A 17,588-nucleotide genomic window follows, 5' to 3' on the forward strand; every position below is an offset into this window, starting at 1 on the left:
ATTGGTCGCGGTCGGTCCCTCCTCTCCAGTCCCGTTCGTTACTTCTTGAGCACCTCCTCTTTCTCTCGGTGATTGGCCAGTAGACAGTGCCCATGGTAACCGACACCACACTGCCCCTCCCGAGTCCTGAGGACAACGCCCGCCCCCCTATTAGCAACTTTAGAGAAGCCGGGTGAGGCGCTTTGCAATTTATTACGCATGCGCATTCTCTTCTCACTGATTGGTGAGCGCATTACACTTTCTTTTCTCTTTCCCCGAGGCACTTCAGCAACAGACTAGGTGGAGACCCGCGGCCCCTGACAGCGTAGATTGGCTGAAGCTCGGTCAGGCCTTGGAAGGGCCTGCCGAAAATCCGTTGTCACAGAACACAGGCAGGATAGAGCCTGCGGTGACCGGTGACACTGAGTAGTAACGAGATGATCCATCAGAAGTCCAGCCAATTCCAAGGACTGAGAAGTCAGTCGGAGCTTGAACAACACTCCAAACTGCGGCAGGAACCCGAGAAGGACCTCAGCTCGGTGGACGAACCAGCCACGCGTGAGGGAACAGGTGTGCGGACCGAATCCGGAACCGCGGCATCGGAAGAGAATGAAGATCCTGCAGCCAGTTTGTTCCCGGTGAGGGCGGGAATGAGTAGGCCGCTCATGTATGTTTACAAAGGGCACCCCGCAGAGCGCTACTCATCTTTATGTTTACTGATGTTCAAGAAGTTTTCTGGGCTGCCTGGTGAAGAGGCGGGTGTGACCCCGAATGATAGTATGCTCATTAATGTTAGTATTTGGGGCCTGCTAAGCCCAGCCCACCCGCGTTGCTTGATCATTGTTAGTCCTTAAGGCCAGAAAGCAATTAAGAATTTCTCAGGTCCCCTGGAGATTCCCCACGGGCCAGGGACTAGGGCCCTGGTTCAGTCTGCTTTCTCTCCGCAGCCTCCACTGCCCCAGCCCCGGATCTGCATGTGGTGAGTGTGAAGAGCAATGGGAAACAGTTGTATTTCACCCTTGCATTATCACTTATGGGCCTCCCCAGCCATCCTGTCAAACAGCCAGGGCATCCCCATTTTACAGATGAGGAGACTGAGGCCCAGAGATACAATTACCCAAGGTGACTAGAAGCCTGCTCTCCTGCCTCCGCAGTGCAAAGAGCAAGTGTGGGAAGAAGGGAGCCAAAGACTGAGGATGTAAATGGAATAATACAGCTGCCATGGAGCATTATGCAAATGGAGACACTGAGGCCCACAGGGGAACTTGCCCAAGGTCATACAGCAAGTGAATGACAGTGCAGAGACAAGAACTCAAGTCTCCTAATCCTAGGCTTTATAATGAAGAGAATCATGAGTTCCTTTAGACCACACTGGTATTTACAGATGCAAAATAAGGCCCAGATAGGAAAGTGCGTTGCCTAAGGTTACACAGCAAGTTCATGGGAGGGCTGAACCTTGAGAGAATGTGTGTGGTACCACACACACAGAATTCGAGTCTCCTGGTTCCCAGTCCAGTGCTCTAGGCCTGCTATAAGATGAATGCACAAAGCTTGCCAACACCTCTTCTCTTTTCCTATGACAGGAAGTACTTGGACATCCATTCCATGCACAGGCTAGAGAAGACAGCCAACGTTGAGGAGATGAGGGAGTATGGGGGCAGGGAGAGAAACAGGGAAGGAAAGATGCATGAGAAAGGCTGAGGAGGGTGGACTGGGAAGGCGGACTGGGAAGGCATGAGGAATGCCTGGCTCCAAAGCATGTCATACAATAGTGTTAGGTAGTGACAGGGGGCTTCTATCATCACTCACTCCTTTCTCCCTCTCAAGGGTGCTGGCCAAGCTGCTGGGACTAGGGTGTCCTGAGCAGAGCCTGCAGGATGCCATCACCCTGGACCTGTTCTCCCACACACTCATCTTCTGCCGCCAGAAGGGGTTCTCACTGGAGCAGACATCAACAGCTTGTGCCCTGCTCCAAGATCTTCACAAGGCCTGTATTGGTAAGAGGAGGAGGCTACCAGGTTTGAGCTCAGGGAAGAGGAAGAGGCTGGATGGCACAAGTAACCATGGGAAGTAGGGAGATTACCGCTTGGGGACTGCCATTACTAGCAGTGTTACCACACACATTATTTCACCTTTGAAATCCTCCATTTTCTTATCTATAAAATAAGAACTCACTTTGAGACTTCTCTGAGATATATGTAAATATATGCACAGTGCTCAGTAAAGTAGCTCTTGCTTTTCTCCCTTTATTTCCAGAACTGGTTTTCTTTAAAGTGTTTAATAAGAGCTAAAATTATGTATTTTTTGGTTTACTGTATGTCACTTCCACTAACGTAGCCTCTAAGGGCAGGGGCCTTGTCTGTCTCGTTCAGTGCCAAGATGCATCATAACTCACTCAATATTTCAATATTTGAGTTAATAACAAGCCAGTACTCAAACCTAGGTCTGTCCACTTTTACAGTTCATGCTTAGTAAGTAGCTGTTGCATGAAATGAATGAGTGATTATGAGAGGTAACTCAGTGAAATATCTTGTTTTCCATCCCAGAAACCTCCTTGGGCAATGTGGAGGAATGTTACCGCTACTTCACCAGTCTTCTTTTTTGCCATGGAGTCAGGGTCAGTTCCCCTGAATGGGACCTTCACTCTTCCCCAGATAAACCCTAGCCCAATCTCCTGTTCTCTTATACTCATCTTTCTCTGAAGGCCACAGTAGGCTCTCCCTGCTTCTGGACTGCTGGGCACTAGGAGAAAAGCCCAGAGCTTCAAGAGGTAGTCAGTTCTATAATTCCCAATCACCCCCACAGCGGCCCCCCTTCAGTATCAACCTTTTTAAGGAGGAAGAGCTGCTGGCCCTGGCAGATTATGTGGTCAACACCTACTTCCGCCACTTCAAGCTCTACAAATATGCATTTACACCCCAGGTACTGGGCCATGGGCTGTAAGAGACCACCCTTCACCTCTCCCTTTCCATCAGTGCAGGTGCCCTCCTCTCAGCTGCCCTCTTCCTCTTCTCAGGTGCGGCTGGATCTGTCTTTGACTTATGTGGGGCTACAGCCACCTAAGCTCTGGCCAGAGGATGAGACAAGTAAGGGAGAATGCTGGGGCTAGGGCTGGGCTGGGGCTCAAGTCTCTTCCTTCCTGGGGCTCAAGTCTCCTGCTTCTGGCTTGCAGAGAAAGAAGGTGAAGAGGTGGAAGAACAGGCTGTCACCCTACAAGAAGAGGAGCCAGAAACAGTGGTCAAGCCAGAGCAAGAGTCAAGTAAGAACCTGGTAGGGTTAGGGCCCCCTGGGACTTTGGGCAGGTGTAAAATGAAGGCTTTAGACCACATCAAGACTTCAGAGTTTTTGTTTTAGTCATGGTGTCCTTTCTCTAAATGATTCCTTATGCAGAAGTCCCAGATGACAGATAAAACTATAGCTGCCTGGGGTGAAGCAGGAGCTCCAGAAAAGGGTTATAAAACCGATGACAATAATAGCCAGCACTTACGTGCTTGGCAAGCCCTCTTTAAAGCATTTTATTTTTACAAAGATTTTATTTATTTACTTATTATTTATTTTCAGAGAGGGGAAGGGAGTAAAAAAGGAGGAAACATTGATCGGTTGCCCTTCACATGCCCCCAACTAGGGACCTGGCCGGCATGTGCCCTGACTGGGAATTGAATTGGTGACTTTTTGGTTTGTGGGACTATGTCCAACCGACAGAGCTGCACCAGTCAGGGCTGTTTTAAGCATTTTACATATATTAAACCATTTAATCCTCCTTCAATCCTAGTTGCTAGGTGCTGTCACTATCCACATCTTACATAGGAGGAAACCTAAATTCACAAAGCTACTAAATAGCAATCCAGAAAGTCCCGTACAGCCTTTCTGTCCACCTCTCTCTCACAGAAAGGCTGGTTGACATTTTCTGAATTGAAGCAGCATTGCTACCTGTGTAGCCCCAGAGAGACCTTGGAAATTGTATTCCCAGCTTTGGGCAATCCTTCAGCCCCCGGAAGCATCTCTCCTGATCTGCCTCTCCCTACCTGCCCCCGCAGGCCAGGTCTCCATCCTTCGAGCCTACATCAAGAACCAGCTCAACAAGGAACTGGGGCAGCTCCAACAACTGGTGGAAGAACGGCTCAGAGCCAGTGAGGAAAGGCTCAGCAGCAAGTTGAACACACTAGAGCGGTCCTTCCAACCACTTCCAGGCAAAGGCAAGAATAAGACCAAGTGACCCCCCCCCCACATTTGCCCCAATAAAAACCTGGGCCAGACTGGGCCCCATCCCCCTCTGGGCTTGCCCACCAAAGCCAGACACCAGACACAGAGCACTGGCGCTCCCTGGTGTAGATTTTATTGTATATACAGCACAGGCAGTACTAACAAGGACAGGCACAACATTCTGAGTGGCTCCTTTCCACCGCAGCTCTGATCTCAAAAGGCTTGGCCAGTTGGGGTAGGTGTATAGGGCTGGTCTTTATGACAGTATGATCAGTGGTGGGTTTGGCCAGGCAGTAGGGCCTGAGGCCAGAGCTCAAAGGGGCTGGAATAATAAAAATCCTCCTGGAGAGTCCTGCTTTCTAGGATTACCCAGGGGCTAATGTGCTAACCCAATACCAGCATGGCCTCATCCTCCATGATAGCAGCTGAGTCCCCCTCCTCTTCAGGGCCCATGATGGGAAAAGGTCCAGGGGGCCGGTGCTGGAAGAGGGCTGCCCGGTTCTGCTGCTCGCCCTTCTTTACCCAGTGCCCATACAGCCGGAAGGCACAGCTGTCAATGAGGCGCCTCACTGGCCGCAGTGCGTAGGGATCCCTCAACAGTGCACCCTTGGTCAGCTGCCGTGCATTATGGATGCTTAAGGCCACTCGTCCAGCAGCCAACACTGTCCACACTGCCACCTGAGAACAGGGAGGAGAGTGAGCTCAATGTAGCATCCTCTGCATGGGACAGAGAAATAGCCCCAGACTTGACACTCTCAGGCTTACCCGAAACCGCTGTCGAGGGGTGAGGTTCCAGGCTTGGCTGCCTTCACATCGTTCAAAGAAGGGGTGCTGTAGCGCTTGCTCAGCTGTCAGGCGCTCCTCAGGATCCACCTGCAGCAGTCTCGAAATCTAGAGGAACTCCAGAGCATAAGGGGCAACTCTTAGACCTCCCGCCTTGCACCCTCATGGCCCCAGCTCACCAGGTCTTTTACTGTATTTGAACGGTCATCCCACTCGGGTGAACTGAACCGGTACTGGCCTTCCATGATCATGCGTAACATCAGGATCTGACGCCGGTGCCAGAATGGTGGTGAGCCAGCCAAAAGTGTGAACAAGATCACCCCACAGGCCCAGCTGGGAAAGAGACCAAAGTCAGGTAGGACTGGGTGCTGGGTAAATGTACTGAAGGACAGTACACAGGAATGGGGCAGGGGATACCAGAAACTCACAGGTCAACCTCCTTGCCATAGCCTGGGTGGGTTTCATCCATGGAGCATTTAAGGATCTCTGGTGCTAGATATCCTGGGGTCCCACACAACTCTGGAATGAGAGCAGAGATTGATGGGATGCCACCAGTTCCCTCAAGGGCCCTAACACCAGCCCTCTCCTGGAGCCTCAGAACTGCCAGGGCCTTCCTTATTGGTGTGGCTCAACTAGTTGGATGTTGTCCCACAAAGCAAGGGGTTGCAGGTTCAATTCCCGGTTAGGACATGTGCCTGGACTGCAGGTTTGGTCCCTGGTTGGGGTGTGCGTGAGAGGCAACCATTTGATGTTTCTCATATCAATGCTCTTCTCCCCCCCTCTCTCTCCCTTCTCCTTTCTCTACAAATAAATTTATACTGTTTTTTTAGTATAAATGAATTTATACTAAATTTATTTTTAGTATAAATTTATACTATTTTTTTAGTATAAATTTATACTAAATTTATTTTCTCTACAAATAAATTTATACTATTTATTTGTAGAGCAAGGGGAAGGGAAGGAGAAAGACAGGGAAACATCAGTGTATGCTTGCCTCTCATGAGCCCCATACTGGGTACCTGGCCTGCAACCTAGGCATGTGCCCTGACTGGGAATCGAACCAGTGACCCGCCCCCCCACCAGCTTGCAGGCCCACGCTCAATCCATTGAACCACACCAGCCGGGACTCTAAAAATTAATTTAAAACAAAAAAGGCCCTGCCAGGGCCATAAGTACTCCTGTTCTGCTCCCGACTGCCTCTGCTAAGTCTCAGTACTAGATCCTGACCCTGCTGAACAACTCAAATATCCACCAAGCCTCTGGTGGCCTTGGAAAAAATTAAGGAAAACCTGATTTTGGGTTTGACTTCCAGGTCCCACCCCATTGTATCACTTGCCTCCAGCCTTCTGGCCAAACCAACCTACCCACATGTTACCACATTTTTATATACCTAACACACATGGAAAACAACTTTTCTGCATTCTTTTCTGCCTAAATCTACTCTTCTTATAATCTCTACTCTGGTCAGTGGAACCACCACTCAAAACCAAAGGGGAATAAGCAGGAGTATGGGATTCCTTCAGGCACAAGCTGTGTCTCTTGTTTAAAGCCTTTCCCTAGGTCCCCATTATAGCCTCAGGATCAAGTCCACTCTTACAGTACAGAGCCCTCCATGACTTGATCAAAGACTATATTTTTAGTTTCCTCCACCATTTCAGGTACCAATTTCCTCTAGAAATTTCCAAACTGTATTCCATGGCATACTTCTAGGATATCTTTTTTTTTTATTTATTTTTTTATTTATTATGCTGTTACAGTTCTATTCCCCCCTTCATTCCCCTCCACCCTACCCCCTGTCCCCACCATTACCCCCCTTTAGTTTCTGACCATGTGACTCAAGTTCTTTAGATTCTATATTTCCCATGCTATTCTTGCCCCCCCATCTATTTTCTATCTACTGTCTATGCTACTTATTTTCTGTACCTTCTCCCTCCTTCTCCTCCCACTCCCCTGTTGCTAACCCTCCTTGAGATCTTCATTTCTATGTTTCCACTCCTGATCTAGCTGTCCTTTTAGTTTGCTTTTGTTTTAGGTGTGGTTGTTAATAACTGTGAGTTTGCTGTCCTTTCACTGTTCATGTTTTTTTTACCTTCTTTTTCTTAGATAAGTCCCTTTAGCATTTCATATAATAAGGGCTTGGTGATGATGAACTCCTTGAATTTGATCTTATCTGAGAAGCACTTTATCTGCCCTTCCATTCTAAATGAAAGTTTTGCTGGATAAAGCAATCTGGGTTGTAGGTCTTTGGATTTCATGACTTGGAATACCTCTTTCTAGCCCCTTCTTGCCTGTAAGGTCTCTTTTCAGAAATCTGCTGACAGTCTGATGGGGACTCCTTTGTAGGTGACTGTCCCCTTAGCTCTTGCTGCTTCTAGGATTGTCTCCATTTTAATCTTGGCTAATGTAATTATGATGTGCCTTGGTGTGTTTCTTCTTGGGTCCAACTTCTTTGGGACTCTCTGAGCTTCCTGGACTTCCTGGAAGTCTATTTCCTTTGCCAGATTGGGGAAATTCTCCTTTATTATTTGTTCAAATAAGTTTTCCACTGGTGGCTGTTCCTTTCCCCCTTCTGGTACCCCTATAATTTGGATGTTGGAGCGTTTAAAGATGTCCTGGAGGTTCCTAAGACTCTCCTCATTTTTTTGAATTCTTGCTTCTTCACTCTTTTCTGTTTGGCCATTATTTGCTTTCTTCTGGTCCACTCCATTGATATGAGTCCCAGTTTCCTTTTCATCGCTATTGGTTTCCTGTGCAATTCCCTTCATTTCAATTAGTTTCGCCTTCATGTGTTTGTCTAATTTGTGGCTATAATCAACCAGTTCTGTGAGGATCATGATTACCAGTGTTTTAAACTGTGCGTCTGAGAGTTTTGCTATTTCTTCATCGCTTAGATTTATAGGCTCTGGGGCTTTGAGATCTTCTTGAGCCATTTTTGGTCTGTTTGCGCCCATTAAGTATGAGGAGCGGAGCCTTGGACTCCCAGGTCGCTGGGTTGTGACTCTGTATGTGGAGGCAGGGTTAGAGCGGGGAAATGGCGGCGCCCTCTGCTGCCACTCGCCACTGGGGCCTGCTGGCTCTCGTCCAATCACCCACTCCCTCGCTTGTCTATCCACACACGAATGGGTGACCACAGTCAACCCGCAGCCCTGCTCCCTCGCTGTTTCCCCACGGTCGCTTGCTGAGTTGCCCACCAGGTCCAACCCTGAACCTGGATTCTGCGCGCCTGAGTCTGTCTGAACAAGTTTTCCTGTGTTACCCCGCTCTGCCAGCTGCTGGTTTCGCCCCTCTTACCGGTCAGGCTGAAGAATTTGTTGTTATCAGACTTCTGAAAAGTTCAATTTTCTGTGTGCTGGCTATGTTTTCTGTTGCTATTATTAAGTTGTCTCTAAACTTGGTTGTGTGAGGAAGCATGGCGTCTCCACCTATGCCTCCATCTTAGTGGAAGTCTCTAGGATATCTTGATAGGCCTAAACTAAAAATGACTTTCTTGGGAAATTCATTCCTAAACCAAGTATTTACTGCCTTCCATGTGCCGAACACCACACCAGACACACTGGTAAATTAGATGTGCTCTTACCAAATTCAGTGTCTACCAGAAAGCAAATGAAAGCTAACAAAGACAGGAGGTGCCATGAAGGAAGTAAAGAACAAAAAGCAAGGGATCTAACCTGACCTAGAGCTTTCAAGTGAAACCTGAATTACCCAAGCCAGGGGAGAGGGTGGAGTAAGGGCAAAGGTGATTCCAGAATGAAGAAAAGTGTATGTGGAAGTCCAAAGGAAAACAAAGCACAACATCCATAAGACATTAAGTCCAGGGGTGACGTGGTAGAGGTGAACAAAATGGAAAATAGGGGACATTAGTAATAAAAAGTAGCTCTGGCTGGTATGGCTGAGTGGATTGAGTGCCAGCCTGTGAACCAAAGGGTTGCCTGTTTGACTCCCAGTCAGCCCACTGCATGGGTTGCGGGCCAGGGTTCCAGTAGACAGCACATAAGAGGCAAACACACATTGAAGTTTCTCTCCGTCTTTAAGAATAAATTTTAAAAATCCTTAAGAAATAAAAAAGTATAACACACCCTGGCTGCTGTGGCTCGGGATTGAGCATGGGCCTGCAAACCAGTCGACTGCGGTTCGATTTCCCAGTCAGGGTACATGCCACATGCCTGGGTTGCAGGCCAGTTCCCAGTGGGGGACCCATGAGAGGCAACCATACATTGATATTTCTCTCCCTCTCTCCTTCCCTTCCCCTGTAAAGATAAATAAAATCTTTTTTTAAAAAGTATAACACATAACAGAAAAACTAGCATATTGTACCTCATCAAAAAAACCCAAACCCTCAAATCTCTTTAAAAAAAGAACAGTCCACAGAATAAGAGCGTGAGTCAGAGTCAGACTGCCCAAGTTCAAATTCTAGCTATAGGACCTTTGGAAAGTCAAAACACATCTATAAAATGGAGACACAAATTCTCAGAGTTGTTCAGAGGATCCAGAGAAATAAGCCATGTGGAGACTAAGCATGGTGCAAAGCTCAAAGTAAGCTCCCAGTGTTAGTATTAATTAACTCAGTGCAAAGCCACTGAGGGAGAGAAAGTAGCATATTAAAAGCTCTGAGGAGTCTCGCAGTTGAGCTTTGTTTAGTTTTCCATCTGTACCATAATTATTTCTGTCACAACAAATGTATTAGCACTGGGTGAGTCCCAGGGTTCCAGGTGAGAAGAGCTGTCTGGCCATACCAGATTCCTCATAGCACCTAAGCCACACACTGTAGCCCTTCCTATCTCTCCTAGTCCCCAAGTGTGCAGCAAAGTCCTGCTATCCTCGTCTTCCTCCTGGGAAAAGCCAGCCTCCCAAGGCCCAACTCCAAGCCTCTGCTCTGTATCCCTCCAGCTAAATCAGGTGCTTCTTTCTCCTGGCTTCCCCTACATGGCCTCTAGAACCTGCTGTGCACCACTTATCTGCTCACTTGCCTGCCTCCATCTTCCCCAGGTCAGGAAATCCATTCTGAGCAGCACATACGGCTTTGCACCTAAAGGCTACTTGGGAAGTACGTACTGACTTCCCTTTACTTGGTACCTGGGACTCAGTTCTCAGACCCAGCCAACCAGCCTCAGGTCTGGGCCCTTTCAAGCCTCTTAAGGCACCAGGTCCTCTCACCTCGAAGCTTCTCGCCAGGTTCCAAGTGGCAGGAGAACCCAAAATCTGAAAGTCGGATCTGCATATTGTCATCTAGGAGAATATTCTCAGGCTTCAGATCTCGGTGCACAATGTTGTTGGCATGGAGAAAGCTCACTGCTTCCAGCAGAGACCTCATGATGGACCTGGGGAAGGGGCAGTCTCCTCTACTTCTCCCTGCCCCACCCCACTCCCTGCTCACCCCAGGGGCTGCAGGTTTAGCCATTACCTTGTTTCCTTTTCTGAGAGGGCCACCTTCTCTGTGAGATAGTCAAACAGCTCTCCCTTCCGCATCCTAAGGGATAGGAGTGGTTGGGAGGTAGGTGCACCTCACAGTGAGGGCTGAGAAAATAAGCCAGTGCTCACAGAAAATGCTATGGAAGGGGCCAGTAAAGAGAGATTCCTCTGTAGACCAACTGAAGGGTCTTAAGACAGAGTACTCCAAGAGCAAAATGAATGCCAGGGGCAGTTTTTCCTAGTGGGTTGGTGGTTAAAATTTCTGCATTATACCTGAGGGGACTATTTTAGCATGAATGAATACCTTCTTGTGCCAATAATGTACAGCAGGTCCTTGTTATCTGATATCCAAAAAAGGCCCTTTACAGTGAATCTATACTGCCGACCAAAATTTCAATTCATAGTGGCAAAAAGTTGAATAGGACTTTATTTTGATTTTGCTTATTTTGCCTCCTTCTCTTTAAAGAGTGGCTATAATTGCAACTCTGCATCAACCATTGAAATATAAAGAATATATCAGGTATTATTTTGGGGAGTATCAATGTTGTACAAAGTTGCATAATAGCAAATAAAATGGACACTTTCTACCATCCCTCAAACTTCTGCAGAGGGTAATTTCTGTATGAAAACTTAATTTTTTCCAAGGGCCTCACTTAAATATTTGGTATTCAAATGCTATCTTTTGAAGTACCTTTACAACTGGTTTACTGTATATACTATATAACATGCGACATTCAGATTTCACAGTGACCAGAAAAAGAACTGATAAGGAGAGATAGAAACCAGTATAGGCTGTTAAACAAGAGACAACAGGTGAGCACTGTATAAGTGGTTGACTCCTGGACTCTCTCAAATCAGCCCTTTCTTCCCTAACTTTATAACCCTGGAGAACTGGGATAGTGGGGGACTTGGGTCATGAAGACCCTTTGTATTCATGGTATTCAGGTATTTGGTCATTATTACTCTTGAAGAACTTGCTCAGGACACCTAGGAAAGGGGCCAGCACCATGGACCACCAGGCAGGCCCCAGCTGAAACAGGAAGGTGTGAGCAGGGTGGCCTTCAGCCCACTGTGCTGTAAGGCTGAGGCCATGCATGGAAGTGAGGAGGCTTCTCAAATCTGGGCAGGGAGATACTCACAGGTCAAACACCAGGAACATGAAGCTAGAAGACTCGTAGGAATCGATGAGAGTGACTGGGGAAAGAGGTAGAAAGGCAGAGAGACAGAGATGGAAAGGAGTAGATGCATGTCAAAGGGGCTTTCCACCCTGAGGCAACAGTGGGCTCTTACTGGGAAGGAAGGAGAACCAAAAGAGGCAATAGGGACCCAAAGGCTAGCCACACTTTGAGGTGGAGCAGAGCCAGAAGGAAGGGAGCAGAGGGCTGGAGGCAGTGTTGGGGGGAGTGGGCTATGGGCAGGGCCAGCAGGTGGTGATTGTCAGCTAGCAGGAGCAGGGGATGCAGCCTCACTGATGTGGGGGTGGCCAGCGACCTGGCGAAGAATGTGTGTCTCTCGCCGTGTAGCTTCTCGCACCTCCTCCAACTGCTCAGGACTCAGTCGCTCAGCTGTCACCTCCATGATTTTCACAGCAAACTCATGGCCAGTAGCTCGATGAACACAACGGCGGACCACAGAGCTTACTCCTCTGCCAGAGTCAGACAACACAGGAGTCAGGACCTCCTGCTCTCTCGCTTCTAAGAAGGGTAGAGCCTCAGCACCCTCATACACATTGCACCAGACTGAAGACCCATCTAGACAAAGTAACCTCCCAAGAAGCTCATCCTGGCCTACAGTAACTTCACAGCAGCCTCGGCAAGCAATCTGGGTAACCAGCAAGGTGCACCACAAGGCTCACAGAGAAGGCAGGCAAGGGTGCTGGATGTAAAGCCAGCCTCTGCCATACCATCCATGGGTGAGCCTAGGCAAATCCTTTATACACCGAGCCCCAGAATCTGGCCCTTACCTTGAAACCCCACAGGGAGAAAGTGGGAAGAAGCGATCCAGGCTCCCTCCAAATTTTACCTACACTTGATGATTACCCCATCCAAATCCCAAAGTTTCCCTATATTACCTCAAGTATAGGAGGCTTCAAATAAATATTGGGCCATTGACTAGAAGACTAAAGTTGAGAATTAGGAGATCTTGGTTCGGGCCCCAGATTTGCCCAAACCAAGTTAATCTTCAAGGGACCCACCGACATAAAGTCTCTGGGCCTCTGCTTCTCCAGCTCTGAAATGTGGCCAACGATATCTTGAAGGAATGTTGAAAGACATTAATGAGGAAGAGCCCATTTGACATTGTAAAGATAAAGTAACTAGACAGAGATTTCCTTGCTCAGGTCTTATCACCAACTCCATTTGACCCTCCAAGTACCTCAGACTAAGGTCCATATCTCTCCAGGATCACACATGTCATATGCTAGTTCCCTGGCTGTCCTTCACAACCTTACTCACGTAAGCTGTGCTCTCAGGGCCTCCTTGACCTTACATAATTCCCTTTGCTTAGAATGCCTGTTATCCACATCTCTGGTTCAATCAAAGGATGCAAAGTACTGACCCTCTGGAAAACACAGCCCACAGCTGTGTTATGTCTGGTCAGGCAATGTTCTTTACAAATCTGAATTCACACACCTTACATGAGACAAGGACCCTCCAGCTATCACAATGCTCACCACCTCCCACTGTCTTACTCTTAGCCACCTCACAGTTTTATTTCATGCCCACCACTAAGTGCATCTGAGTCTGAGTCCTAATCTAATTAAAGTTTCAGGCCTTTATACATGAAGAAAATGGTACTCTGGGAAAATTAATTTAGTGATAGTGTATACATAATTTCCTGTGCAGAAAAAAACAAGAGAATGAGATGATGAGAACCCTACCCTCTGATCTTCCATAACTGGTTCCACCCCTTGGTAGTGGAACCACTGATCTTCCCTAAGGGTTTTTCCTGGCCTCCGTGAATCCTCCCTTACCTGGTCCTGAAATCCTGTGACTTATGACTTGAGTCTCAGCTCTCTTCTTTTGAGTACTCTCCCCTAGTGACCTCCACCCAGTCTCATGGGCTTTAAATACCAGCTATATGTAAATGATGCTTGCTACATTGCCTTGAGCCTTCATTTTTCTCCAAAATTCCTGATCCAAATCAACTTTTTGATATCTCCATGTGATTTCTCCAAGGACTATGAACAAATCTAATGAACGCATCCTCATCTGCTTTCCTGGCCTCAGCAGCATTCGTCACAGCAGACCATGCCAATGCCCAGAAGCACTTTCTTCCTATGTTGTTCTTTCTAACTCATAGACTCTCCTTAGTCTCCCTTTCTGGCTTCTTATTCTCTCACTCCTTCATGATATGCCTCAAGGTCTGAGCCTAGACCCCTTTCATTTCTCTGTCTATATTCTCTCACCAACTACCATCTATATACTTTTTGACTGTTTGCATGTCTCTCTCAGGCATTTCACTTGGAGTACCTCCACGGCATAAGCTTCTTTTCTTCCCTCCCCTGTTTAGCTTTGTGTCTTGCACACAGTAGATAACTCAGCTAAGTTTGAACACATAAATGAATGCATGTTTTTGAAAAAATGGGGATTAACCCAGAATAAGAGCCTAGTCACCCAAGTTTCTGGCCAAGATGGAGATGTGGTAGGTACACTTCACTTCTTCACGCAACAAAAAAGAGGATAACAACCAATTTAAAACAAAAAACAACCAGAAATGCCAGAATATTGAACTGTATGGAAGTCCTACAACCAGGGAGTTAAAGAAAAAACAATCATTCACACTGGTAGGAGGGGTGGAGATGGGCAGCAGGGTGGAGAGGACACTCGGCAAAGCAACAGGCTGGTGGACTGGGTGGTCCCACATTCCCAAGCAGATAAACCAGGAGGAACACCTGGGGAGTGAGACAGATGAGGCAATCCAGGACCCAGAGCAGGAAAAAAAAAACCCTCAAAATCTCTGGCTATAAACACCTGTGGGGTTGCAGTCAGGGGGTGGGGGTGGGGAGAAACTGCCAGTCTCACAGGAAAGTCCGTTGGAGGGGCTCATGGGGTCCTAGAACATACCCCAACCTACCCACACAGGAATCAGCACCAGATCAGCACCTGAAAGGACCCAATTCACTTGTGAGAAGCAGGGGAAGTGACTGAAAGCAGAGAAAGAGCCAAGCAAGTGGCATTGTTCCCTCTTGGACCCCTCTGCCACATACAGAGCCACCATGCAGCAACATGGGCTGCCCCGCCCTCGTGAATACCTGAGGCTCCTTCCCTGATAATGTAACAGGTGCGCAAAGACAAAGAATTATGGCCCAAATGAAAGAACAGATCAAAGCTCCAAAAATAGAACTAAGCAACAAAGAGATAGCCAACCTATCAGAGTTCAAGACACTGGTAATCAAGAAATTCACAAAATTGATTGAGTAGGGCCACAAAATAAAGCAAGAAGTTAAGGCTATACAAAATGCAATAAAGAAAAATATACAGGGAACCGACAGTGAAGTGAAGGAAACCAGAACTCAAATCAACAATTTGGAGAAGGAAGAAATAAACATTCCACTGGAACAGAATGAAGAAAAAAGAGGAGAGGTTTAAAAACCTCCAGGACAACTTTAAGTGCTCCAACACTTGAATCATAGGAGTACCAAAAGGAGAAGAACAAGAGAAAGAAATTTAAAACTTATTTGAAAAATAATGAAGCAAAATTTCCCCAATCTGGTGAAGAAAATAGACTTCCATGGAAGTCCATAAAGCCCAGAGTCCCAAAGAGGTTGGAACCAAGGAAGCATACACCCAGGCACATAATTACATTAGCCAAGATTAAAGATAAGGAGAGAACCTTAAAAGCAAAAAGAGAAACGGAGATAGTTACCTACAAAGGAGTTTCCATGATACTATCAGCTGATTTCTCAAAAGAGAACTTACAGGCAAGAAGGGGCTAGAAAGAAGTATTCCAAGTCATGAAAGGCAAGACCTACATCCAAGATTACTCTATCCAGCAAAGCTATCATTTAGATTGGAAGGGCAGATAAAGTGCTTCCCAGATAAGGTCAAGTTAAAGGAGTTCGTCATCACCAAGCCCTTGTTATATAAAATGTTAAAGGGACTTATCTAAGAAATAGGAGATCAAAACTATGAACAGTAAAATGACAACAAATTCACAACTGTCAACAATAGAAAATAAAAAACAAAAACTAAGCAAACGACTAGAACAGGAACAGAATCATAGAAATGGAGATCACATGGAGGGTTATCAGTGAAGAGGGGGAGGAGGAGAATGGAGGGAGGTAGAATGAATAAGGGACATAATTAGTAAGCATAAAATATAGATGGGGGACGGGGAGGATAAGAAGAGTATGGGAAATAGAGAAGCCAAAGAACTTTATGTACAAACCATGGACATGAACTAAGGGGGAAGGGGATGCTGGAGAATGGGAGGGGAATGCAGGGCAAAAGGGGGATAAAGGGGAGGAAAAAACTGGGACAACTGTAATAGCATAGTAAATAAAATATACTTTTAGAAAAAGAGCCTAGTCACCAAACTAACCATTGGCCTTTCTCATTTAGAACTGTGCAATCCTTAGATCGAACTGGGGATCCTAACTAGTACCCGACCTCTCTGGATCTTCGTTGTCCTGGTTATGGTCTCACCTGCCAATGATGTCCTTAGGGTCGTACTTCTGGTAAAACTCCTTGGCCGCGGCCCAGTCGGGCAGCTCATCCTCCGGTCCCACGTCCAGAGTCATTCTGACGGAGGTGGGGGCCTGTGTGGAGAAAACGGAAGGTAGTGATGGCAGGGAGGCCCAAAGGCTCTGAGAGGACGCACATTGCGGCTCGCGGAGGCACAGTCCTTGCGGCTGGGGCGCCAGGATCTTGGGGATTGGGGATTGGGGACGGGGCTGGGGAAGAATAGGGGCTGGGGAAGGACAGGGACTGGGGAGACCCCCGCCAAAGGGCCTAAGGGCGGGAAGGTTGGCGGGGGGGGGGGGGCGGGAAAGGAAAGGAAAAAGGCGTGGAGAAAAGGGACGGGGTAAAAGGGCAAGTGGCTGTTGCTGCGCAGGCGCACTTCTGCAAGCACTGCAAAGGGGCGCGGGATGTCGCGGAGAATCACCTGCGTTGGGGAAAGGAATGAAGCTGGGGACCACGCGAGGCCGCTCAGTCGCGGACTTTGCTTCTGTCTAGTTCCTTACCCTGGTCGCTGCCGGCAATAACCTCCGGCCCCGCCTCCACCTTGTCCGCCAATAGCCAGCGTTCCCTGAAGACTGAGCTTTAAAAACCCTTGCGATTGGAAACTGATTGTCCAATAGGAAGCCGAAAATACTGGGCCAGGAGCGGGCGTTGGAGCTAGTAGTTACCCTAAGGCAACGTCTGTAAGCCCGGCTAAGGCGGGGCTTCAAATATGACCAGTCAGTGCAGGGAATCTGCGGGGGACAGGAACTTGTTGACCAGTGGGATTGGAGGCCTGGTAAGCGACCCGGAAGCTAGGTTTTCTGGGAAGCTTGAGGTCTGGGTTACCGATGTGAACAGGCTGCGCCTGGATTCCCCGATTTAGGCGCTGTCCTCTCAGTCTCCTCCCAGCATCATTCTGTGAATTAGGCCCTATATTAGCAGCCCTGGCTTGAGGGGCAACTCTAGCCGTGAGAGCTCTAGGAACACACACAGCTTTTACATCAATTTGGCCACTTTGTGAGGACTTGAACATCCCACGTCGTCAGCCATAAGAGGTTGCGTCCTCTGGTGACTGCTCTCTTGAGTATATTTCTAAAGCCCCAGTGCTCACCAGCTAGGGCTGTACATTTTCCCAATCTTCCACCACCCCCTAAAAGCCTTGGGGGAGTATCACACTCTGTCCTAAGCCTACCAGGTTGTGAGATTCTGCCAGGAGCGACTTCTTTCATAAACCGTCTCAGTGCACAGCTTAATCTCAGCATTCACTTACTCATTCAACAGATATTTGTTAAACCCTGGCAGGGTGGCTGGCTCAGTTGGTTGGAGCGTTGTCCTGTATACCGAAAAAAGGTGGTTGTGGTTGGATCTTGAGTCAGGTCACATATCTAGGTTCTGGGTTCCATCCCTGATGGATGTCCCCCTTTCCCATCTCTCTCAAATCAATGAAACATCTTCAGTGAGATACAAGATAGATGTATTTGTTGAGCGTCTATGCGCTAGATAGACCAGTGATTTTCAACCTTTTCATCTCATGGCACATATACACTAATT

The 17,588-nt window shown here is 47.6% G+C and overlaps 2 protein-coding genes across 6 annotated transcripts; one reads left to right on the top strand and one right to left on the bottom strand.

Moving 5' to 3' along the window:
• The first annotated feature begins 231 nt into the window (after nucleotides 1-231).
• CFAP119 (cilia and flagella associated protein 119) lies at nucleotides 232-4,364 on the top strand. Of its 4 annotated transcripts, none has more exons than XM_037134334.2 (9): nucleotides 232-617; nucleotides 927-958; nucleotides 1,563-1,628; nucleotides 1,807-1,976; nucleotides 2,526-2,596; nucleotides 2,785-2,901; nucleotides 2,996-3,065; nucleotides 3,152-3,238; nucleotides 4,017-4,364. In XM_037134334.2, the coding sequence occupies exons 1-9, from the start codon at nucleotides 417-419 to the stop codon at nucleotides 4,193-4,195; spliced, it is 993 nt and encodes a 330-aa protein (XP_036990229.2). In that variant the 5' UTR covers nucleotides 232-416; the 3' UTR covers nucleotides 4,196-4,364. The 4 variants fall into 4 exon arrangements, with proteins under 4 accessions (XP_036990229.2, XP_036990230.2, XP_036990232.2 ...); XM_037134335.2 differs by having other exon boundaries at nucleotides 2,815-2,901; XM_037134337.2 differs by lacking the exon at nucleotides 2,785-2,901.
• On the bottom strand, nucleotides 4,294-16,586 carry PHKG2 (phosphorylase kinase catalytic subunit gamma 2). Of its 2 annotated transcripts, XM_037134331.2 has the most exons (10): nucleotides 16,480-16,586; nucleotides 16,020-16,132; nucleotides 11,844-12,019; nucleotides 11,514-11,568; nucleotides 10,367-10,432; nucleotides 10,120-10,283; nucleotides 5,394-5,484; nucleotides 5,145-5,298; nucleotides 4,948-5,073; nucleotides 4,294-4,860 (listed from the first exon to the last, which is right to left on the bottom strand). In XM_037134331.2, the coding sequence occupies exons 2-10, from the start codon at nucleotides 16,112-16,114 to the stop codon at nucleotides 4,567-4,569; spliced, it is 1,221 nt and encodes a 406-aa protein (XP_036990226.1). In that variant the 5' UTR covers nucleotides 16,115-16,132; nucleotides 16,480-16,586; the 3' UTR covers nucleotides 4,294-4,566. The 2 variants fall into 2 exon arrangements, with proteins under 2 accessions (XP_036990226.1, XP_036990227.1); XM_037134332.2 differs by lacking the exons at nucleotides 11,514-11,568; nucleotides 11,844-12,019.
• Nucleotides 16,587-17,588: the final 1,002 nt, after the last annotated feature.

The sequence above is a fragment of the Artibeus jamaicensis genome, unplaced genomic scaffold (genome assembly GCF_021234435.1).
Source record: "Artibeus jamaicensis isolate MK-2021 breed Jamaican fruit bat unplaced genomic scaffold, CSHL_Jam_final contig_700, whole genome shotgun sequence".
NCBI lineage: Eukaryota > Metazoa > Chordata > Mammalia > Chiroptera > Phyllostomidae > Artibeus > Artibeus jamaicensis.

Coding starts and splice junctions, on each gene's coding strand:
- CFAP119 (XM_037134334.2), top strand. CDS start 417: ATGATCCATCAGAAGTCCAGCCAATTCCAAGGACTGAGAAGTCAGTCG. Junction 2,597..2,784: donor TTTTTTGCCATGGAGTCAGG/GTCAGTTCCCCT, acceptor TCACCCCCACAG/CGGCCCCCCTTCAGTATCAA. Junction 3,066..3,151: donor CTGGCCAGAGGATGAGACAA/GTAAGGGAGAAT, acceptor TCTGGCTTGCAG/AGAAAGAAGGTGAAGAGGTG.
- PHKG2 (XM_037134331.2), bottom strand. CDS start 16,114: ATGACTCTGGACGTGGGACCGGAGGATGAGCTGCCCGACTGGGCCGCG. Junction 12,020..16,019: donor CCTAAGGACATCATTGGCAG/GTGAGACCATAA, acceptor TGACTCTGGCAG/AGGAGTAAGCTCTGTGGTCC. Junction 10,433..11,513: donor ATGTTCCTGGTGTTTGACCT/GTGAGTATCTCC, acceptor CCTATCCCTTAG/GATGCGGAAGGGAGAGCTGT.